The following is a 23632-nucleotide window of genomic DNA, read 5'->3' on the forward strand; positions in this document are numbered from 1 at the left end:
GCATGGAGTGCGCTGCCCGTGGGAGTGGTAGAGTCGGAATCATTGGCGACCTTTAAGCGGCATTTGGATAGGTACATGGATGGGTACTTAATCTAGGTTAGAAGTTCGGCACAACATCGTGGGCCGAAGGGCCTGTTCTATGCTGTATTGTTCTATGTTCTAGAGATTGTATGTCAATAATTAAGCCATTAAATATCCAATTACATTTGAATGATTCAGTCTTCTCTTTTATTGGTGAGTTCATTGGGTATTTATTTTGTAAGAGTAGCAATTTAATGCATGTCTTTGAATGATAAGTCACTGGATTCTTTCATTCATTCATTCATTGACTGTAGGCATCTGTTGGCTAGGCCAGGATTTATTGGCAGAATTGTATTCAACCACAGATTGCTATCTTGTGCACCCAGCATGTCGCTCACTCTGCCATGGCCACCAAGCTGGGGAATCAAGCCTGCTTCGATGAGGAGTGCAGGCCCAGGAACAGGACCAAATAGGGGAAATGTGATCACATTTGTGTGCCAGACGACATAAGCAGCCAGTGACAGATGAATCAAAGCAAGGTTTGATGAAAAGAGTAGGACAGTAGGCCAGGAGCAGTACCAGGCCAAACCGAAAAAGAGGTGTCAACCCAGTGAAGCGCACTTGTGTGCCAAGCAACAATAAGTAATTCCACAATCAATGTTCTACCACATCTAGTAATGAACGTTGGTGGACAATTAAACAACTCACAGTTGAGGACACAGGTTTAACGTAATAGTGGATGGATTGTGGCGAGGTTGAGGAGATCATGGCGAGGGGAACTGGAACTCAATTCCTGGAAACGCTTGTTGAGGCAGAAGCCCTGGTTTTATTTGCAATCTACTGTTGGTACCTGAAATACAGAGCTATGGACCAAAAGATGGAATCATATAGGATAGATAACAGACCACAACAGGCCCCCGTCCTGCAGCACGACTTTATCTGATTTTGTTCAGGACAAATGCTGAGACAAAGGAGACACGAGAAAGGACAATCAAACATTTGTACAGAAGGGTGAATTTCAAGGAACTTTCTGAAGGCAATGAGGTGGGGTCACCAAGAACTTCAGGGCAAACTTTTCAGGAACTTGCAGTTGCCAGATGAAATGTAATAGTCAGAGAGTATTGTTCAGAGTACAACATGCAGGTAGAAGGAATAAATATTCCAGCTTTTTAGCAAAAGGGGAATTGGTAGCTGTGGTACTTGGATTTCCAAAAGGCATTTGATGAAATGCCATATTAAAAATAAGAGCACATGGTGTGGGGGAAAGTGGTGGTAACACTGTAGTGTAACTAACTGGATAGCAAACTGGAAACAGAGTGTTGTGTTAGTCTTTTTTGGGTTGGTAGGGTGTTACTACAGTTTTGGTTCCTCAACCACTTACAATTAATGTCACAGATACAGAGGCTAAATGTTTGGTAGCTAAATTTGCCAATGGCACCAACAGCATTCTCTAAGCTGTGCCAGTGTGTGATCATATAACAACTGGGAACCTGCGCCATATAAAACAAACAGGCCACATAAGCAGTGTTCCTTTCAAGACTCATGGATGTGTGGCTACACCTTTAAAGTGCAAGGTAATGCAAAAGTTAGAGGGAACATTAGACACCAGTATATGTAAGTAGTCAGGATGAGATGAAGTGTGTGCAAAGCGATATAGATAGGTCGAGTCAGTGGGCAAAATAAATTGGCAGATGAATTGAAATGAATTGAATTTATTGTCACGTGTACCATAGCACAGTGAAAAGCTTTGTTTTGTGAGCAATACAGGCAGATCACATAGTTAAATAGCATAGATAAGGAAATAATTGGTAAACAGCAGCAAAACAAAAACACAGTGAGAGTAAATGGGAACAAAGCCACTTTGTCAGGAAGAATGTAACAGTAGCATATGACTGAAATGGACAAAGTTAAAACTCACACAACAAATGGTTATGGTCCAACAGGTTTATTTGGAGACACGAGCTTTCAAAGCCTTCAAAAGCTAGTGCTTCCATATAAACCTGGTGTTGTGTGACTTTTAACTTTGTACACCCCAGTCCAACACTGGCTCCTTCAAATGGAGAGGAAATGCAGAGCTCCATGGAGCAGATGGATCTGCATGTCCTGGTACATTAATTAGAAATAGTGAGTGTTCAAGTAGCAGCAAGTAATTAGAAAGGCAAATGGAATATTGGTTCTTATTGTAAAGGAAACGGACTATAAAAGCATGGCGGGGCTCTAGTGGCACAGTGGTAAGGTCAGAAGGCCTGGGATCAGGTCCCACCTACTCCAAAAAGGTATGTGATAACATCTCTGAATGGGTAGGCTATAAAATCACTTCTCTCGAAAGTGGTGGCGGCTGTCTCAGTGAATTTATTCAAGGCGGAGTTGGAGAGATTTTTGACAGACAGTGGAGTCAAGGACTATGGGCGTAGACGGGAAAGTGGTGTTGAGGCTGCAACTAGATCTTATTGAATGGTGCAGTGGGTTTGCTCTCAGGTCCTACGTTACTTATCAGAACCTGTTTTATTAGCAAACCATTCAAGCGCAGGGATGCACACATGCATTATTTTCTGCAAAACCAAATTATGTTTTTGACCGACAGCTGAACATTCATTTCTGATTTACAACAAGCCGACTCAATTTGCTGGCTATTAAGAATTCTCACAGCTAACAAGTACCTTGACAAAAACAAGGTTGTCAGCAAAATAGATTCCTTCCATGTGGCATTTATTCAGCAAAACTAGTCTCCCTTCTGCACACCAAGGAGTGGCAATGGGACAAATGGTACATTCTTCAAATTTATTTTTAAATCATACGTCATCATTTCCTGTTCAGTTATGCAAAATTCTAATGACTGTACTGAAGTTTCTCTCTTGTGGTTTTAGGTAATATTTAAAGCTTCATACTCCCCTCACCTCTCATTCTGAGAATCTTCAGAGATCTTATCCTAACTCTGGTAAAGTGTTCTCAAGTTGTGTCTAGTTTATCAGTGATTCACAATATAAAAGGTACAGAAATGACTGAGAAGTTTCCACTGAGCATTTCCTGTGGCAGTCACCTCACCTACAATACAAACCGTCCACTGCTTCAAATCAATATGCAATCCCTTAAGCTGATAGTCCATTAGAAATGATCGAGGAGAAAGTGAGGTCTGCAGATGCTGGAGATCAGAGATGGAAATGTGTTGCTGGAAAAGCACAGCAGGTCAGGCAGCATCTAGGGAACAGGAGAATCGACGTTTCTCCTGTTTCGGGCATTAGCCCTGAAGAAGGGCTAATGCCCGAAACGTCGATTCTCCTGTTCCCTAGATGCTGCCTGACCTGCTGCGCTTTTCCAGCAACACATTTCCATCTCATTAGAAATGATCAGCAGTTGGACTGTATAATTTGATGCATGTTCCATCTACTTTCTCAATGCATTATATCTTGGCTTCTGGTATCAATTCAGTCTGGAAGATGTGTCGACTCTAAATTCGATCTGAAGAATCATCTTTTTATAAGGAATGGAAGGAAAGGTAAAAAGATTTGTATTTATTTAGCATTTTATTACTTTCGTAGGGGGTCTGAAAATATTATTTATGTAACCATGTAAGGCAACCAATTGATATAGAAACATAAAACAGGAGTAGGCTATTTGGCCCACCATGGCTGATCATCCAACTCAGTACGCTGTTCCCACTTTCACCCTAATCTCTTTGATCCCTTTCGTGCTCAGAACGAGATGTACTCCTCCTTGGGAACATTCAATGTTTTGGCTTCAACCGCTTTCAGTGGCAGAGAATTAATTCCTCACTTCGCTTTGGATGAAGACATCTATCCTTAACATCTCTGTTAAGGTGATGCTCACATTAATATCCACAAATCTCAACGGAATAAATAAATCACTGTATAATCTCGCTTGGGGTCATGGAGGAATTCTGGTCGCATCACCAGCAGAACCTGCTCATTTTACCAACACAGGTTCACTATGATGTTGACTTGATCTGAAGCGAACAGGCAATGTGATAGAAGTGTTGAAAATTAAGAAATGATGGGTCAAGGTAGACAGAAACAGTGGAGAGAGAGAATCAAACTAGCTTCAATTTCAGGAACTGTTCTGATGACCTGAAACACTAGCTAGGTTTCTCTTGCCACCAACAAGGTCCGGGATACGGCTATATGAATTAGACCAGGGGGAGCCAATCTGCTCCTTCAAACCTGCTCCGCCATTCAATAAGATCCGACTGTAGCTTCAACTCCACATTCCTGCCTTACCTTCCATAACCTTGGACTCCCTTGTTCAACGTAACAACACAGTTTCCGTCCAGGCATTTTACAGCCTTGAGGGCTCAACGTTGAACTCAAGTAACTTCAGAAGCTGACTGTATTATGGCTAGTGTCAAGATTAGAATGGTGCTGGAAAAGCATAGCAGATCAGGCAGCACCCGAGAAACAGTAAAATCGACGTTTTGGGCAAAAGCCCTTCATCAGTCCTTTCCTGATGAAGGCTTTAGCCTGAAAAGTCGATTTTCCTGCTCCTTGGATGCTGCCTGACCTACTGTGCTTTTCCAGCACCACTCTAATCTTGACTCTAATCTCCAGCATCTGCAGTACCCACTTTCGCCCTGCATTATGGCTACCCTTCACTTTTCTTACATTCTCTCCCTTCTCCTTCCCTCACAGCTGTTAAGTGTTTGCATCTTGTTTACTTTGCACTGAGTAGTAAGGACTCATTCTCTCCTTTTCACATTTGAATTTACACCCATTTTACATCTTTCTCTCTCTTTCTGCACCAATAGCAACCCCTGTGTCTTTTGTATTAGACCTGAAGGTTTACTGAACCTGAAATGTTAACTCTGTTTTCTCTCCACAGATGCTGACAGACTTGCTGAGTTTTTCCAGCAGTTTCTGTTTGCGTTTCTGATTTCCAACATCCTTTGTTTTTTAGTTTTGGGCCTGACTACCATGTGCCCTTTTGCTATTCCGCCACCTTTATCAAAAGGTATAAAAAAGGACCTACTTTCCAAGACTCTTCAGTCATACTAGACTCAAACATTAGCTGTTTCTCTCTCCACAGATGCAAGGAGACCTGCTCAGTTCCTCCACGTTTGATTTGAGCATCGGCAGTATTTTGCCTTTAACATTACTTGGGCTCCCAGTTTAGATTAGATTAGGTTCTCTACAGTGTGGAACCAGGCCCTTCAGCCCAACCAGTCTACATTGACCCTCCGAACAGTAACCCACCCAGACCCATTTCCCTCTGACTAATGCACCTAATACTATGAGCAATCCACCTGACCTGCACATCTTTGGACTATGGGAGGAAACCGGAGCACCCAGAGGAAACCCACACAGACACAGGGTGAATGTGCAAACTCCACACAAGCAGTCGCTCGAGACTGGAATTGAACCTGCAACCCTGGTACTGTGAGGCAGCAGTGCTAACCACTGAGCCACTGTGTCGCCCTATTGTTGACAATTGCAGTTCATCTTCCGTGGAAAGTATTACATGATACAAAAATTCTCCCATCTCCTAAACGTGAGATGGGCGAAAATGCTTTGGTTATTATAAGAGGCAACAGTAGAAATATAGTTTTGAAGGTTCCCAAAGTTTTCTGTATGTTGGGAAATCAGAAATATCACCTGAGTGGCATTTGATCCAAAAACTGAAAACTGTTTTTTTTCATGAGGTTGTCACAATGTTGCTGCTACAAAGTTGTGAATAAGAGAATGTTTTGACCTCTGGATTTTGCAGCTATATATATTGTTGCATCCTGAACAAAAATATGTAGCCATTTTCTAACACAATTACAACACAGAGAATAAGGAGGACACAGAATATCATTCCTCTGTACAAAGTAAATGACCCTTCAGTTCTGTCTCCTTTTTCACATCCCTGAGAGATGCTAAGTGGTTACTTTGCTCCAACACTGTTAATGTGACTCAGCCCGATTCTAATACCTCTTCTACTTTGTCTCCATAGTTTATCTTTAAGTTTTAATCAGACAGCTCCACTGTAGTTGTAAGCACAGCACTAAACAAACTACACTGTCTTTGTACAAGTTGTTTTTTTTGCAAGAATATTACTTACCTATTTGCAATTCATTGTCTTTTTCTAAAAGGACAATTTGGAATTTTACTTGAACCTGCCTGTGCTTCTGGATTGCACATGACACGATTCTAATTTAACAAGGTCTGTGAAATGAAGTTGCAAAAAACCAGTTTGTGACGGGTTGACAGAAAATTGGTGCCTGGAGGGAGTGCACCCTTAGGAAACAAGAACTCAGCCCAAGGTATGATACCCCCCCGCCCCCCCACAGTACAGGGAAAGTTCGATATTTCAGCCATTGCATTGTCAAGAGAAAGTTAGCATATGAAGAGAGAAGGAGAAATATTTGCATACCTGTGGAAGGCTGCTGAAGGAGGTCCATAATGACAGAATCTGCCCCTTTGGTGTAAACGACAATCTCATCAGTGAGTGGGTGCCTCAACACGACCGACATCCGCTTCCTGGTAGAGTCAAACCCCAGGGTGTGCAAGAGTTCAAAGGCCAACTTTCCTACATGGGGCAGCTCCACGGTCACCTGTTCGGGTAGTCTCTCAACCAGGGCACAGTTGTAGGCCCTGGCTGCGTAGACAAGAGCAGCCTCATCTGGACTCTCGGCCTCATACCTCAGCTCTCCATCTTTGTCCCTGTCGTCTCTCACCGCACCTGTTCGCAAGACCTTCTCGTCCTTTTCCCTCTGGGGAGATCGGCCAAGCTCTTCACTCATTTTCAATAAGGTAACGTCTCCCGAAGGAGAGGAAATGGCACTGGACGAGACTCTGTAGAGTGACTTGCTGGTGGAAAGACTGGACGAGCTACTGCTGTTAGAACCTGAAGTCAGGCGGCTGGGGGTAAACCTTTTGATGAAATCCTCTAAAGTCTTGACTGGAGATTTTAACTCAAATCGGACACGAGCCTGCAGAGAATTAACACAAGCGTCGTCAGAAAAGCAAATATCCTGGGCTGAGAAATACCCTTGAAGCCTTAATAAAAACCGAAAGAACTGCGGATGCTGTAAATCAGAAACAAAAACAGAAATTGCTGGAAAAGCTCAGCAGATCTGGCAGCATCTGTGGAGAGAAATCAGAGTTAACGTTTCAGATCCTGCTCTGAGGAAGGGTAACTCAACCCAAAACGTTAACTGATTTGTCTCCACTGATGCTGCCAGACCTGCTGAGCTTTTCCAGCAATTTCTGTTTTATCTCTGAAGCCTTTGTCTTTCTTCAAGAAGTTAACAAGTAGCCTACTCTTCGGAGGGTCTGTGTGGACTTGTTGGTCCGATGGGCCTGTTTCCACACTGTAGGGATTCTATGATTCTACAGCACGATTGTGTCCAAACATTGAAACTCATCTCCGTCCAAGGCCCCAAAGGAGCCATCCACATCCATCAAAGTTTCATCTGCCCTCCCACACATCATTAACTGTATCCGTTGCTCCCAATGCGTTCTCCTCTATACTGGCGAGACAGGATGCCTACTCGCAGAGTGCTTCGGAGAAGATTTCCGGCACAGCCTCACCAACCAACCCCACCGCCCCATGGCTGACCACTTCAACTCCTCCTCTCACTACGCTGAGGACATGCAGATCCTGGGCCTCCTCCATCACCACTTGCTAACCACCCGATGCCTGGAGAAAGAACACCTCATCTTCTGCCTCGGGGCCCTCCAACCCCATGGCATCAATGTGGAATTCACTAGTTTACTCATTTCCCCTCCCCCACCTTATCCCAATTCCAATCTTCCAGCTCGGTACTGCCTTCATGACCTGTCCCACCTGTCAATCTTCCTTCCCACCTATCCGCTTCACCTCCCCTCCGGCCTTTCACCTTTACCCTCTCCTCCATCCACCTACTGCACTCTCAACTACCTTCCCCTAGCCCCACCCCCCCTCCCATTTATCTCTCCACCCCCAAGGCTCCCAGCCTCATTCCTGGTGAAGGGCTTGTGCCTGAAATGTCGATTTTCCTGCTCCTCGGATGCTGCCTGACCTGTTGTGCTTTTCCAGTGCCACACTTTTGACTCTAATACTATTCTTGTCAGCCTATCAAAAGCAAATGTGGAATTTTATGCAGTTTGACTTAAATACAGCTATTCATTCTACTCTTTTGTTCCCTGCCAAGAACAATGGGTCAAGTAGAGGCAAAAACTGCAGATGCTGGAATTCTGAAACAAATGCAGACAATGCTGGAAAGTCTTAGCAAATCTGACAGCAACAAGAAGAGAGATTGCTGGAAAAGCTCAGCAGGTCTGGCAGCATCTGTGGAGAGAAATCAAGGTTCATGTTTTGGGTTTAGTGACTCTTCCTCAGAACTGTTTATCTGAAATCCTGTCAGAGAGAGGGGCAACACATCTCCAAGTTGGGCATGCCTTAGAAAAGATGTGGCAGTGAATTAAATACTGAATGAAAACCAGTTAATGTTTTGAGTCTGGAATGATTCAGTTCTGAAGAATTTGTACTCGATTTTAAACATTGACTGTTTGTCTCTCAACAGATGCTGTCAGAACTGCTGAGTTTCTCCAGCATCTCCTGTGGTTATTAGAATGAGCAGTTTCTTTTAGTTGTCTGGTTGTATCTTCCATGTAAGTGTTGTGATTTAGGCCACTCTTTCACACCATCAGTATCTAACCATCCAACACGACCTGATATCTTTCAACATGCACTCTCTATCTCTCCTCTCCTTCTCTAATGAACAGTTGGGAACATTAGATGAAAGCTTTTTCTAGACACGTTCTTGTCCTTGGCTGGGTTTTCACAGAGAAATAAACATTTTATGCCCCCATGTGGGAGTATAAGACAAAAATGTCACGTAGGTACGAGGATCTATGGCTTTGTGCTAAATTAGCTGATCTCTGCTGGAATAATACTGGGAGACTCTATAGTGGCCTTTCCATAGGGATTGGGGGCTTTGGGGGAAGGGTTTGAAGGAAAAGAACATGCCGAGGCTCTCATCTCACATCTGAAGAATTACAGGTTGGGCTGAACTTAGTGAGGTGGAGACTGCACAGGAGGAGTTGGCAGGAAAATCGCTACGTGAGGATTTGCAATGAGTCTTCAGGTGAGAAACGGAGAAAGCTGTCAGACAATGGAGAAAAGCCACCATTTGGAATTTAATTTATAAAGAAAGTAAAATGTCATTGGTTACTAAAAATGTGAGGCAAGACAATCTGGGCTTTATAGACGTACTATGTAAGTTTGGCTCAGAGACATGTGTACAAAGCAATGTTATCAAATATTCATGATGTGGCAGCGCCGGTGTTGGACGGGGGTGGACAAAGTTAAAAATCACACGCCACCAGGTTACAGTCCAACAGGTTTATTTAGAAGGAACAGCATGCCGGAAGCTGGTACTTCCCAATAAACCTGTAGGACTACAACCTGGTGTTGTATGAATTAAATATTCAATTTTGCAAACATCATTTTTTTCAGTCAAACTGAAACCTGACCATCTCTTTCAAATTTGAACTTAAAGCTTACCACAGGCCACCTGGTTTTCTTTGACAATGTCTATTCAAAATCATTTGGGACATAAAATAGGAAAGGAATCGGTCATAGAGTCATACAGCATGGAAACAGATCCTTCAATCCAATCAATCCCATGCTTAACATAATTCCAAACAAAACTAGTTCCACCTGCCTGCTCCTGGCCCGTATCCCTCAAAACCTTCCCTATTCGTGTACTTATCTATGTGTCTTTTACACATCTTAACCGTGCCCACATCCACCACTTCCTCAGGAAGTTCATTTAACATATTAACCACACTGTGTGAAAAAAATTGCCCCCCATGGCTTTTTAAAATCTCTCTTCTCTCACCTTAAAATTATGCCCCCAAGTCTTGAAATTCCCTATCTTAGGGAAAAGACACTTATCATTAAAACTATCTATACCCATCATGATTTTATAAACCTCTGTATGGTCACCTCTCAACCTCCTATGCTCCAGTGAAAAAGTCCCAGCCTATCCAACCTCTCTTTATAACTCAAACCTTCTATACCCAGCAACATCCTGGTAAACCTCTTCTGAAACCTCTCCAGCTTGGTAATATCCTTCATGTAACAGAGGGTGACCAGAACGGGACACAGGTCTCCAGAACAGGCCTCACCAATCAATAAACACATTGAACCGGACCCCATATACCAACGACTCAGACACAGAATCGGAAGTACCAAAAAACCAGGTGGGACAGGCCATCAATACTTTATGGAAGAGGCACTGATGATGGCACCTAGTGGGGAGACAAAATGTCTGCAGACAAACACAACAGCTCGGCGACCAAATCTACGACTACAGGTCTCATCAATGTCCTGTGCAATCTCAATGTGATTCTCATACTGAGGAACAAGGGACTGAGAAATGAAGGCAAGGTGAACACCTTCTTAATCACCCTGTCTACATGTGATGCAAACTTTAAAGAATTATGTACAAGAACCCCTAGGTTTCTCCATACTACAATAGTACTTGGCGTGTTGTAATCATTCTACACATTGCTCAGTTTGTAGTTAGTAATTTATTCAGACTGGGCCAGCTGTGATGCTAATAAAAATATAAAGCAAGCTGCATCAAATGAAAGCTGCTTATTCTAGCTCATTTATTCTGAAATCAGAACATCCTTCAGCTCAATGGATAGACCCAAATGTGAATTCAACAATGCAAGAGTTGTGTTTAAAGCAGAAGGGACAGAGATGAATGAACATACCTTGTGTCGTGGCTGATTGGGAGATGAAACCACCACGGTGTTGCAGACAGTCAGTGCTATAAAAAAGTCAATGATGTCAGATAGTTCAGGGGTCAGATAGCTCAACGGGTGACCATGTTGTCTCAAAACTTCCAGCTGACCAGCACATTCATTCACCTTTTCCAATAATTGAGGATCAGGAGTGATATCTTTTTCCTAGAAATAAATAACACCTCATATGGAACATTCTGGAAAACAAAGTGACAGCAAATTTCTGTACTGCAGTGTACTCCCAATGCTAACAACCTATTAGCACAATATATGACTGGATCTCATTTAGGCCATACCATGTAACTTACGCCATATAGAAGGATATAGGAGCAGAATTAGGTCATTTGGCCCATCAAGTATGCTCTGCTATTCGATTATGGCTGATATATTTCTGAGCCTCATTCTCCTGCCTTCTCCCCATTACCCTTAACCCCCTTTCTAATCTACCTCTGTCTTAAAGTCATTTGGCTCCACAGACTTTTGCGGCAATGAGTTCCACAGATTAACCACCCTCCAGCTTAAGGAATTCCTCCTCGTATCAACTCAGCTCTAAAGGGTTGTCTCTTCACTCTGAGGCAATGCCTTCAGGTCCTAGTCTCTCCTGCTAGTGGAAACATCTTCTCCATGCCCACTCCATCCAGGCCACTCAGTATTCTGTAAATTCCAATCAGATCCATCCCCCTAAATTCCATTGAGCTTAAACTGCAAACATACAATGTGTAGTGCTCAAAGTACACCATTCTTATAGCAGAGCTATCCAGCCCAGCCAGTTGTAAAGGATGCACCTGAACTAGCTCTGGTGTATAATGTATACTGACCATGGGGCTGCTGAAAGCAGTGTGCTTGGAGAGAATGCTGGCCCTCTTAGCCTCTGCCCTGCTGCCTGTACGCCGATGAGATTTGGTGCTTTGTGTTCGGTGAACAAATTTGGCACTCTGGTGACTGGACGTGCTGTCGCACCTTGGTATGGTTCCCGATTTAGACATACATTCCTCGTCTTCGGAGTCAGGCTCTTGGTACATAGCCAATCTCTTTGCTGTTCGAAGAGTAAAGTTTTTACATTAAAATGATAAAGATATGAACACAAACCACTGAAATGGCATAGAAACCAAAATAAGACAATATTTCCATCAATTTATTCCCAATTTACTCTTCCTGCTTGATCTCCTTCCTCTAGCTACTAGATGAAAACATTAGGACAACCTACTGTCTTGAATATTTTCCAGGATCATTCTGTAACTTCTCTCATCACTGTCAGAAACACTGCCACTTGGAAATCCCCATATGTGGCTCAGTGTGAGAGAAAGTGAAAAACATTGATTCCAAGAGACTACACTAGGGAATTAACCCATCGGCGTTCACTTTGGTAAAGCAGAAACATATTCAAGGAGCTGCCTGGGAGTTGGGCAGCGACTTAAAATTGGCTGGATAGTGGCGGATTTCATGGTTATCACTTTCTACGATTGCTGGTATTTTACTGATGACCAGGGAGGTGGTAGTCAGTGGCCTGCCCATCTTTAGGCAACTTGAGCCCCTTCAGTGGCCAATTAATGACCACATACATATCTCTTCCTGCCTTTTTTTAAATCTGAGTTGCCTTGGGAGAGCACCACTATTTCCCTACGGAGGGCACTCCCACTGGGGGAAGACCACCTCTGCCCTGTGAGCCCCTCTTGGCCATTCTGTCCCCCGACTCACATTTGCTCATGTACATACAACCCCAGTTTTTAGAGTCACCCTGTGCAACCAAACTCCTCATATAATCCCAACAAATCACCTCAGCTCCCTCTGCAAGTCCATGACTTCTACCTCAAGAGTGAGGTCAAGAATGGCATGGGAGGCTCCAACTGACAGCTATCCAGTTTCGGGCAAGTAATGGCCTAGTGGTATTACTGCTGGGCTGTTAATTCAGAGACCCAGGAAATGTTCTGGGGACCTGGGTTCAAATCCAACCACAGCAGATCATGGAATTTGAAATCAATGGAAAAAGAAATCTGTAATTAAGAGCCTAATAATGACCATGAATCCATTGCTGATCATCACGGCTCTGATTGTCAGGAAAACCCCATCAGGTTTGCTGATGCTCTTCAGGGAAGGAAACTGCTATCCTTACCTGGTCTGGACTATATGTGACTCCAGATCCACAGAAATTAGGTTGATTCTAAACTATCCTCTGGGATGGGCAATATATGCTGGTGTAGCCAGTACATCCTCACCCGTGAATGCATTTTAAAAACCTATGAAAGTTTTACATAAGTTGTTTGATTTTATACGCTGTGATTCTATTTATAAAAGCTGGGATCCAAGCAATAAAAAAAAAGTCTTATTAATTCCCTGGCACCTTCAAAAATTTGTGTTTGTAAACTTCTGCAGCTTTGGTTTTTGTAAAAGAATTGGTTCAGATTTACTTTCCTGATCCTATAATTAATTTCCTGTTCCCCTACAGACTCTTCACACCTGGCTGGATGAGGATGAATACAATCTTTTGTTTATCATATCACTTCTCATAGTTTAGCCCATCTATGACAGGGCATTAGCTTCCTCATCTTTCTCCATAATCTGGATGTAGGTTTGCTCAGTGAGTTGGGAGGTTCATTTCCAGACATTTCGTTAGCTTCCTAGGTAGCATCTTCATTGGACCTCACGCGAAGCAATGCTGAAAATTCCTGCTTTCGATTTATATGTTTGGGTTTCTGTGGGTTGGTGATGTCATTTCCTGTGGAGATGTTATTTCCTGTGGTGAAGTCACTTCCTGTTCCTTTTCTCAGGGGATGGTAGATGGGTCTAACTCGATGTGTTTGTTGATAGAAGCATGGCATTCCAACCGGACCTCCTCCAAATCTTCTCAAAACTCGCTTCTCCATAATCTGTCCAGGGTCGGACCGAACCCCATTATACCTCCGCCATCGAACCCCACCCCTCCAACCGCAATAAGCACTGAACCCCCCAGTCCTCACCTTCCACCCCACCAGCCTCCGTACATATTGCATCATCCTCCGCCATAAAACAGACTCCACCACCAGAGATAAATTTCCCTCCCTACCCCAATCCGCTTTCCGTAAGGACCGTTCCCTCTGCAACTCCCTCATCAGGTCCTCGCTCCCTTACCAGGCCACCCTCTCCTCCCGGCACCTTCCCTTGCCACCATAGGAATTGCAAAACCTGCACCCACACCTCCGTCCTCACCTCTATCTAAGGTCCCACAACAGCTTTCTACATCCATCAGTTTTACCAGCACTTCCACATTTCATTTACTGTATCCATTGCACCCGTTGCAGTCTCCTTTACATTGGGGAGACAGGACGCCTACTCGCAGAGCAATTCAGAGAACATCTCCAGGACACCCGCACCAAACAACTCCACTGCCTTTTGGCCAAACACTTCAACACCCCCTCCCACTCTGCCAAGAACATGCAGAACCTGGGCCTCCTCCATCACCACTCCGTAACCGCCCAACGCCTGGAGGAAGAACGCCTCATCTTCCAACTCAGGACCCTCCAACCCCATGGCATCAATGTGGATTTCACCAGTTTCCTCATGTCCCCTCCCCCCATCTTATCCTAGATCCAACCTTCCAAAGCCCTCATGACCTGTCCTACCTGACCATCCTCCTGCCTATCCGTTCCACTCTCCTCTCTGACCTATCACCTTCACCCTCATCTTCATCCATCTATCGCATTCCAGCTACCATTCCCTCAGCCCCACCCCCTCCTATTTGTCTCTCAGCCCACTTTGGCCACAAGCCTCACCTCTGATGAAGGGCTTATGTTCGAAACATCGACTCTCCTGCTCCTTCAATGCTGCCTGACTGGCTGTGCTTTTCCAGCACCACACTCTTGAAGAGTGCCTGGAATGTGTACTAGAAGTGGAGGTAGAAGCATGGAGATTGAATGAGGATGATGGTTTGCTGCCACTGATTTGTGTGGTGGAAGGGTCCTGGAGAATGGTGGCCAAGGAGCACACAGGAACATTATTGTGAAAAGCCAGATCAGCTACCTTCCCCCCCAGCACCACACGCCCCCTATTTATCTCTCTACCCCCTCGGCTCACAAACCTCATTCCTGACAAAGTGCTTTAGCCTGAAACGTCGACTCTCCTGCTCTTCGGATGCTGCCTGGCCTGTTGTGCTTTTCCAGCATCACACTCTCGACTCTAATCTCCAACATCTGCAGTCCTCACTTTAACTGATTATACCAATGGTGAGCACAGTAACCAAAGTGCAATCTGAATGAGGCACTACCACCAGACAGCTCTGGTCTGATATTTGACTCAAAAGAGCAGAGCTCAGATCTCCCAAAATTAAAAAAGAAACATCTAGACAAGATATGTGGTTCTATCTAATACGCTACACTTTCAGAAATGCATTCGCCCTGTGGATAATAGATACATCTTACAGAGTAGAAGGCACTCGACAGTGCTGTGGAGAAGGATTGTTTTAAACAGAAGGATCTATATAAACTATATCATGAACTGTATTCTCTGTAAACTACACAGCATCAGAATCGATATTGTAAGATTGCTTACAATTCTGATGCTGCTCGCTCAGAAAATAGAGTGAAGCCTAGCAACAATCATTGTGTGTTTCACACCATTTCACACATAGGCTGGCTTGTGGAGGGTTCTTTGTCGGGTGCACTCCACAACTTCACTGCTTTTCTGGCTGTTACTATAACCTCTTCCCTTCCCTGATGGATGGGGATAAATGATCAGATAAAGCGTAAAGCCTCCTCTTTGTGATTTCATTGAGCTGGTGAAGGTGACCATAACGGGTTTTACAACACAGCGGACATTACAGATACAACTTTTCAGATGGAGGCTGCATTGTCGTGACACAGACAGCCAAACGGGAAAGAAAATCGACTTGATTATAGCAAGTTAAACAAAATGATTTACTTTCCACTGGGGTCTAGCACCATACAGCTACATCAGCAGGAGTCTGCAATGTATGCTCCCCCTAGGCACTGGACATATCTGCACATAACCCCATTTTTGTCCTCTGCTCAAACATTCAGAACAAACTAGGGATCAAACACAGATTTACATCTGATAGCGCTGTACAAGGGAGTAGGGTCACATATGGAGTCAGACTTGTTAAAGATATAATTAGTACCAGCAGCAAACCTGACTTACCATTAGCGTCATGAGAGTATTCAACCCCTGCCACTGTACATCTTCGGAACACCATTTTATTTTCAGTGAGCGTTCCAGTTTTGTCAGAGAAAATATACTGTATTTGTCCCAGATCTTCTGTGATGTTTAGTGCCCGGCATTGCAGACGAGAATCAGTCTCTTCATCATACAGGTCCACATCTTGATGGATGAAAAACACTTGGCAAATTTTAATAATCTCAATGGATACATACAGTGAGATTGGAATCAACACCTACAATAAAATAATTGAGTTAAAAAATTATAGCATCACAGCAGAACAATTCCACTGTTAGAATAACAGCAACCTGATTTCCAGAAAAGCATTTTTCCAGCTCAGTAATGTTACTACATGAGCTTCAAGGAGATTGTTAACTTGCACTTACTTGGAGCATTTCCTGATCTCAGAGCAACCCAATGTGTATTAAAACCACAGACATTGGTTTGATATTCAGTTGCTGTTGCTAATTAAGAAATCCAGCAGAAATTCATACATAGCAAGATTCCAAACAACAGTTCTTTGACTAGTAACAGGGTAATCTATTTTCATGATGCTGAGTGAGGAATCAATATTGGTCACTACATCAGGTATTATTCCCCTGATCATCTTTTTTACTGCTGTGACATCTTTTACATCACCTGGAGTATCTTCTGCTTGTATTGAATCCCTTCAGCTTGAAAGCAGGCCATCCAGCCCATTGAGTCCACGCCGACCCTCTGAAGAGCATCCCACCCACACCCATTCCCCCAACCCTGCATTTCCCATGGCTAATCCATCTAACTTGCACACTATGGGCAATTTAGCATGGCCAAACTACTTAACCTGCACATCTTTAGATTGTGGAAGGAAACCAGAGACCCAGAGGAAACCCACGCAGACAGGGGGAAAATGTGCAAATGTGACAGATAGTCACCTGAGGCTGGAATTTCACCTGAGACTCTGACGCTATGAGGCAGCAGTGCTAATCATTGAGCCACCATGCTGCCTATCTTTACAATAGTATCATTTGATTAAATGGGTGTTTTGTAAGTTTGGTGAAATTAATCAAAGCACTGGGTGTTCCCTTGGTGGAAAAATAAAGCTGAGTTCTTAGAATCTAGTGTCCCTATTTCTGGGCGAGAAGGTCTGATTACATGTGTGTGTGTCAAACACATCTCATTCCATGTCTGTACAAGTTGATTGACAAAAAAAAGTGAGCTGGACTCTGCCCCAGTGCATGCTAGATTCTGGGCAGGGAAAGAATCCAGAATGGAAAGCTGGAAACTGATGTGCGTGTTATATTATCGATTTACAATAAAACCATTGTAGGTCTCACTAAAGTCTTTAGCTGCTGAACTCAACATGGGGGTAGCAGTGCATGGAATCCTCCTCACACGAAGCGTTTGACAGAACTGTGCAGATGGATTGAAAGTTTCTAAATTTGAGCAATACATTTTTATAGCAACAAGGCAAGTACAAAACAAAGAATATAAATTAGAAAGACTTGTATTTATTAAGTCCTGTTAATACAACACTTCCAAAGTGCATCACAGGACCGTTATCAGTTAGAATTTGGCGCCAAACCGGGCAAAGAAGGAAGGCTGAAATCTTGTTCAAAGATGTTGGTTTTAAAAAGAGTTGTAAAGTAGAATGTAGAAAGGGTGGGTTTCAGGGAGGGAAATTTCAGAGCTCAGGAAGCTAGAAAGCTGAAAAAATAACTACCAATGCTGCACCGGAGGGCATTGGGGATGTTATATTGCCTTTTTTGGGCTTGCAAGGTTTATTTCTTCAGTCACGACAGGCATTACTAGCTTTGGAAATGTGGGAAATTCCTACAAAAGACTTCAACCCAGGACAATGCTGCTGGATGATTATGGAGAATAACTTTTTACGAGAAGAGTTGTGCAAATGAAGCAGATCAGCCATGTTACCTGTAGGACAATTATCATTGTGAAGAACAAATATAATCCAGATAAAGCAGGAGATAAAGCTTTGCCATCACTGCTGGGAACATCAAATACTGGCCGCTCATCATCATACTGTGCCACCCAAAGTCCATGGCCTATGTAATACAAACAAGAACAATGTTAGGGAATGCTGCCAACCCAACCAAGGTAAATCAGTACATTTTCTACTGAGTGATTTCAGAGAGCTTATCTCAATAAGTCATTAACATTTGTTCTACAAAGGTCTTGTAAAAATGATTCGTGTTTGAAGTTATGGATGGCAGTGGTAATCAAAGCTCTCTGTAATCATGTTTTGCAGCGGATGGACCCCTGAGGACTGAGAGTGGCAGTGATGTCTGAAGCCAGCAGTCAATGTGTTGGGACACCGATCAGAGTGCACGGAATCTTAGAGCAGTTGCACGGCACAGGCCAGTGTTTGCTCTAATTCTCCTTGAGAAGGTGATGGCGGATTCACTTGTCACTTACACTGGTGTTCGTTTAGCTGTTTCAGGGTTTTGAGCTGGCAATGAAGAAAACCTGGAAATAAATATCCAATGCAGGTTGGCATGTAGCTTGAAGTTAAACTGGGAGCTTGTGAAGTTCCCATGAGCACCTGTTGCCCATGTCCTTCTCGGCATGAGAAGTCACATGTTTGGAAGGTGCTGTTGTAGAAACACTGATGAGTTTTTGCAGTTCATCCTATAAATACACAGTGCCACTGCTGGATGCAGCAAGGATTTGCAATTTTAAAGTATGAAAGATTCACATAATCTTAAAAGCTAAGTTTAGGGCAAATTCCTGATGAAGGGCTCTTGCCCGAAACATTGATTCTCCTGCTCCTTGGATGCTGCCTGACCGGCTGTGCTTTTCCAGCACCACACCCTTGACTCTGACCTCCAGCATCTGCAGTCCTCACTTCCTCCAATTTCCTGATCGCCATTTCCTTTTTAAAGATTTCCTACAGTCCACCAACTTCCAAGAGTAATTCCGCCTGGAATTAGTTTTATTTAAATGGATGTGCTGGATACCGAAATGTTGTAACAGCAACTTTTCAAGGAATTTCTTCCACCAAATTGATTTGACTTTCCACTAACTGACTCCCTCAGTTGGTTCATTCTGCTGTATCCTTTTGAGATATTATTGTGACAAACTCTTCCCTCATCTACCTGTGCCAGTTACAGATTCTTACCTTATCTGCTTCCTATTTATTTTGTGGCCACTATTTCCTAGGATTCCTTCATGTTCCATTCTTTTGTCACTGTCACATTTACAGACTAATGACTATTTCACTGACCATTAGGAACCCTTTTACTACTTAGCTCAACTCATTGCAGGAAGTACCCAGTGAAAATTAAAGCAATATCACTGCGATGGGGTATACAATTCCACAATCCCAGCCATTTTGGTGACGTTGAAAACTTACCTTCTCTAAGTTCTGTGAAGTGTGGTGACAAGAAAAACAAAATTCACCAAATCTTCAGGAAGAGCTTGGTCTGAGTTGCCATTATAAATGGATGGAGGGAGCGAGGAATGTCGCACGGGGATGGGGGGTGGGGAAGAGGACAGACAGTCCAGAACACAAAATTTTGTAAAATTCTCCTCTGGGACATGGGCATCACTAGCTGGGCCAGCATTTATTGCTTTCCCCTACTGCGCTTGAACTGAGTGGCTTGCTAGGCCATTTCTGAGGGGGGCTGAGAGTCAACGACAATGCAGTGGGTTTGGTGTTACCTTAAGGCCAGACCAGGTAGGATATTAGTGAACTAGGTGGACTTTTCCAACAATCAGAAATGGTCATCAGGAGATTCTTAATTCCAGACATTTTTTTTATTGAATTCAAATTCCACCATCTGCGATGGCAGGATTCAAACCCAGGTCACCAGTACATTCGCTGAGTTTCTGGATTAATAGTCTCGCCATAATACCATGAGGTCATCACCTTCCCATGCGCTTGCTAAATGGTTGTGCGCAATTATGCTGAGAATGTGTATAGGCTTTTTGCTTCTTAAGTCAGACAAATATGCAAAACTTTCAACAGCTTTGTTTAGGAAAGGCTACATTGCTTGGTCATCTTTAAATGCGGCAGCCTTTGCAAAAATCAAATGTGATTGAGCTTACAGACTTCTTAGCATATGTGACATTTCAACACTGTTCAGCCATTGGGTCTGTTTACTACACTCTAGAGGCTCTTAGGACATCTGACTACCTTAATCTAAACAGATGCAACTTACCAATAGCTGAGAAAAGGCACATCACAAAAAGAATGATCACACACCAGAAGACATCTACATTCATTTGTCTCTCCAGCTTGCTGCGTTTGTAACGTGGTCCATTGTTGTTTAACATTGCTTTAGTCTCATGACCTACAAGGATTGGAGAAAAATGGTTAAGGCCCAGGAATACAGGATGAACCTTAGACTCTCGTGAGCCCTATAGAACGTACCTTCATCGGAAATTTAAGACAGTTACTGCATGAGACCTCCATCAGCAAGTCTGCTTTCGAAAGACTGTCACAATATATCAATGGTTTGCACCTAAAGTTGTACAAATATCCGTCATGATGGAAACAGAACACTTTCCGATCTAGATCTTAGGACTTAAATTTCAGTCACAAATGTCAGATCAGCTATCTATCTCAATCATTCACAACAGATACAAATCCTTATGGAATTTACAAAACATCTACCACCACTGATCTGACAGAAATCTACCCAGCCTGTGCCAATTTTCTTTAGCACAAGGATTGATATTAATATCCCTTTAAAAGCTTTCTATGGCACCCTGGATGTGACTTTTAATCTTGCATCTTTACTGCCGTGAAATCGTATCTCTAAAACTCTGGGGACTTCCAAACATCAGAACTTGATGAACATCAATGTTTCTTCACATAACTTGTACAAAGGCTGCTTCCCAATGGCTGTTGTAAAGATTCTTAATTTATATCGCCTTCACTTGTAATTATGAGTGCAGGTGGCACAGTGGCTAGCACTGCTGCCTACCAGCACCAGGGACCTGGATTTGATTCCAGCCTCAGGCGACTGACTGTATGGAGTTTGCACATTCTCCCTGTGTCTGTGTGGGTGTGCTCTGGTTTCCTCCCACAATCCAAGGATGTGCAGGTTAGGAGAACTGACTATGCTAAATTGTCCAGGTATGTGCAAGCTAGGTGGGTTAGTCAGGGATAAATGTAGAGTAATAGGGTAGGGGGAAAGGGTCTGGGTGGGTTACTCTTTGTAGATTGGTGTGGACTTGTTGGGCTGAATGGCCCATTTCCACACTGTAGGGATTCTATGATCTTTTCTGTCATGAATTTGCCAATTTAGAAACAAAATCAGCTGTAGCACATGAAGTGTCAAACAAAGAAAATTCTGCTACAGCTATACAGGGCACTAGTGCGACTGCACCCAGAGCACTAAAAGAAATTTATGCCACCTTGCTGAAGTGGGGATGTGCTTGCATTTGAAGCCACTTAGAGATGGTTAATTCGGCTGATGTCTAGGATGAAGGAATTGTCTTCTGAGGAACAGTTAAGCAGGTTGGGCCTGTACTCATGGGAGCGCAGGAAAATGAAAGGTCTTTTTAAAAAAAATGTATTCATTTGTAGGATCTGGGTGTTGCTAGCTGGGCCGACATTTATTGCCTGTCCCTAGTTGCCCTTGAGAAGTTGATGATGAGCTGCTTTCTTGATCCGCTGCAGTCCACCTGCTGTGGATTGACCCACAATCTCTTAGGGAGGGAATGCCAGGATTTTGACCTAGCGACAGTGAAGGAACAGTAATACATTTCCAAATCAGGATGCTGAGTAGCTTGGAGGAGAACTTGGAAGGTGGTGGTGTTCCCATGTGTCTGTTGCCCTTGTCCTTCTGGATGGAAGTGGTCATGGGTTTGGAAGGTGCTGTCTGAGGATCTTTGGTGAAGTGTCCCTTGCAGGTAGTACACACTGCTGCTCCTGAGTTGGTGGTGGAGGGAGTTGATGCTTGTTCAGTAGCTTGGAGGAGAACTTGGAAGGTTTAGTGTTCCCATGTGTCTGTTGCCCTTGTCCTTCTGGATGGAAGTGGTCATGGGTTTGGAAGGTGCTGTCTGAGGATCTTTGGTGAAGTGTCCCTTGCAGGTAGTACACACTGCTGCTCCTGAGTTGGTGGTGGAGGGAGTTGATGCTTGTGAATGTAGTGCCAGTCAAGTGGGCTGCTTTGTCCTGGATGATGTCAAGCTTCTTCAGCGTTGTCTTATTAGAATATAAGATTCTGAGTGAGCATGTGAGGTTGCTTCCCTTCTAGAGGAACCTAGAACTAGGAGGCATACGTTTCTAAGTAAAGTGTTATGATGGAGATAAAGAAGTCATTTCATTTCTCTCAGAGAGTTCTTAGTGTTTAAATTCTCTTCCACAGTGATCAGTGGGTCATTGAACATATTAAAGAATGAGTTAGATAGATCTTTGATGGCAAGTAAGCCAAGGATTATGGGGGACAGATAGGAACATGGAGTTAAGACCACATCAGATTTGCCTGAAGCTTGATCATAACTTTCTGGTGTTTCTGTGAAACTGGCACTAACAAATCCACTTGTGGGGATCGATCGCAGCTCAGTTAATGCTCATAGAGTTCAGGAGGACACAGTGGTAAAGTTATTGAACTGAGAATCCAACAGCCTGGGAGATGGTGAAATGTGATTTCAATTAATAATCCTGAAGTTAAACCCCCACCACCACCCTCACTGGTGTGATGATGACCAAGACACTGATCGGTTCACTAATGTTGTTTAGGGAAGGTGATCTATCATTCATATCTGATCAGGCCTTTGAGCAGTAACTAAACTGCTTGCTTTCTCCACAAATGGATTTGTTAGTGCCAGTCTCACAGAGAAATGCCAGAAAGATAGGATCAAGCTTCAGGCAAATCTGATGTGGCCTTAACACCACTTTCCTATCTGTCCCCCATAATCCTTGGCTTACTTGCCATCAAAGATCTATCTAACTCAGTCTTTTAATATATTCAATGACCCACTGCTCACTGTAGAAGAGAATCTAAACACAAAGAACTCTGAGAGAAAAGAAATTGCTCCTTTATCTCCACCATAACCGTTTATTTTGAAACTTGCTGTGGAACTCCAGACCCACAGCAAACAGACGTAACTATACATGGACATGGCCCTAGCAAGCCACTCAGTTTAAGGGCAATTACAAATGGACAACACATGTTGACCTTGCCAGCGACACCCCTATCCCATCAAAGAGTAAATTCGAAGGAAGCACCGAACCTCTGGCCTGCTCTTTAAGCCACAACATTTATTTGGCTGGTCCTAGTTACATTTCTGGTCAATGGTGACCTATAACTTAACCCTTTCAAATCCCCGATCTTTCAGGCAGAAGGTACACTATACCCTTCAAAAGGCCTCAATGTCACCTCTCTCCAGCCATCCCAAAACCAAGGCACAATGACCAGACCTTAGCTCCAAATGTGGTCCTGACCAATTCTTTCAATCAAAGCACTGAATCTTCACTTTACCATCATCCTCCTGAGACAAAGGCTGACAACCCAACAGCCATTTTACCTCCAAACTGTACAATACTAATTTGTGCACATAGACCTCACAATGCCTTTGTTCCAACATTGTTACAACCAGAGGATTTGAGTTCTGAAGTACAGATGCCTTATTGCAGTTATACAGGGCCTTGGTGGGACTATGCCTGGGGATTGTGTGGCAGTTTGGGCTCCCTACCTAAGAAAGGATTTACTTGCCATAGATGGACTGCAGCAGAAGTTCACTAGGCTGATGAAGGGCTTATGCCCGAAATGTCGATTCGCTTG

General features: G+C 43.5%; 1 protein-coding gene across 1 annotated transcript in view; it reads right to left on the reverse strand.

Moving 5' to 3' along the window:
• The window catches only part of atp10a (ATPase phospholipid transporting 10A), a 181699-nt gene that overhangs the window by 54929 nt on the left and 103138 nt on the right, over positions 1-23632 (reverse strand). Inside the window, exons 5-10 of the mRNA XM_043692276.1 lie at positions 20057-20188; positions 17811-17941; positions 15882-16134; positions 11570-11787; positions 10722-10916; positions 6385-6943 (exon numbers count right to left, since the gene is read on the reverse strand). Of these exons, the coding sequence (XP_043548211.1) occupies positions 6385-6943; positions 10722-10916; positions 11570-11787; positions 15882-16134; positions 17811-17941; positions 20057-20188 (1488 nt within the window). The remainder of the gene's footprint in view (positions 1-6384; positions 6944-10721; positions 10917-11569; positions 11788-15881; positions 16135-17810; positions 17942-20056; positions 20189-23632) is intronic.

The sequence above is a fragment of the Chiloscyllium plagiosum genome, chromosome 6 (genome assembly GCF_004010195.1).
Source record: "Chiloscyllium plagiosum isolate BGI_BamShark_2017 chromosome 6, ASM401019v2, whole genome shotgun sequence".
Lineage (NCBI taxonomy): Eukaryota > Metazoa > Chordata > Chondrichthyes > Orectolobiformes > Hemiscylliidae > Chiloscyllium > Chiloscyllium plagiosum.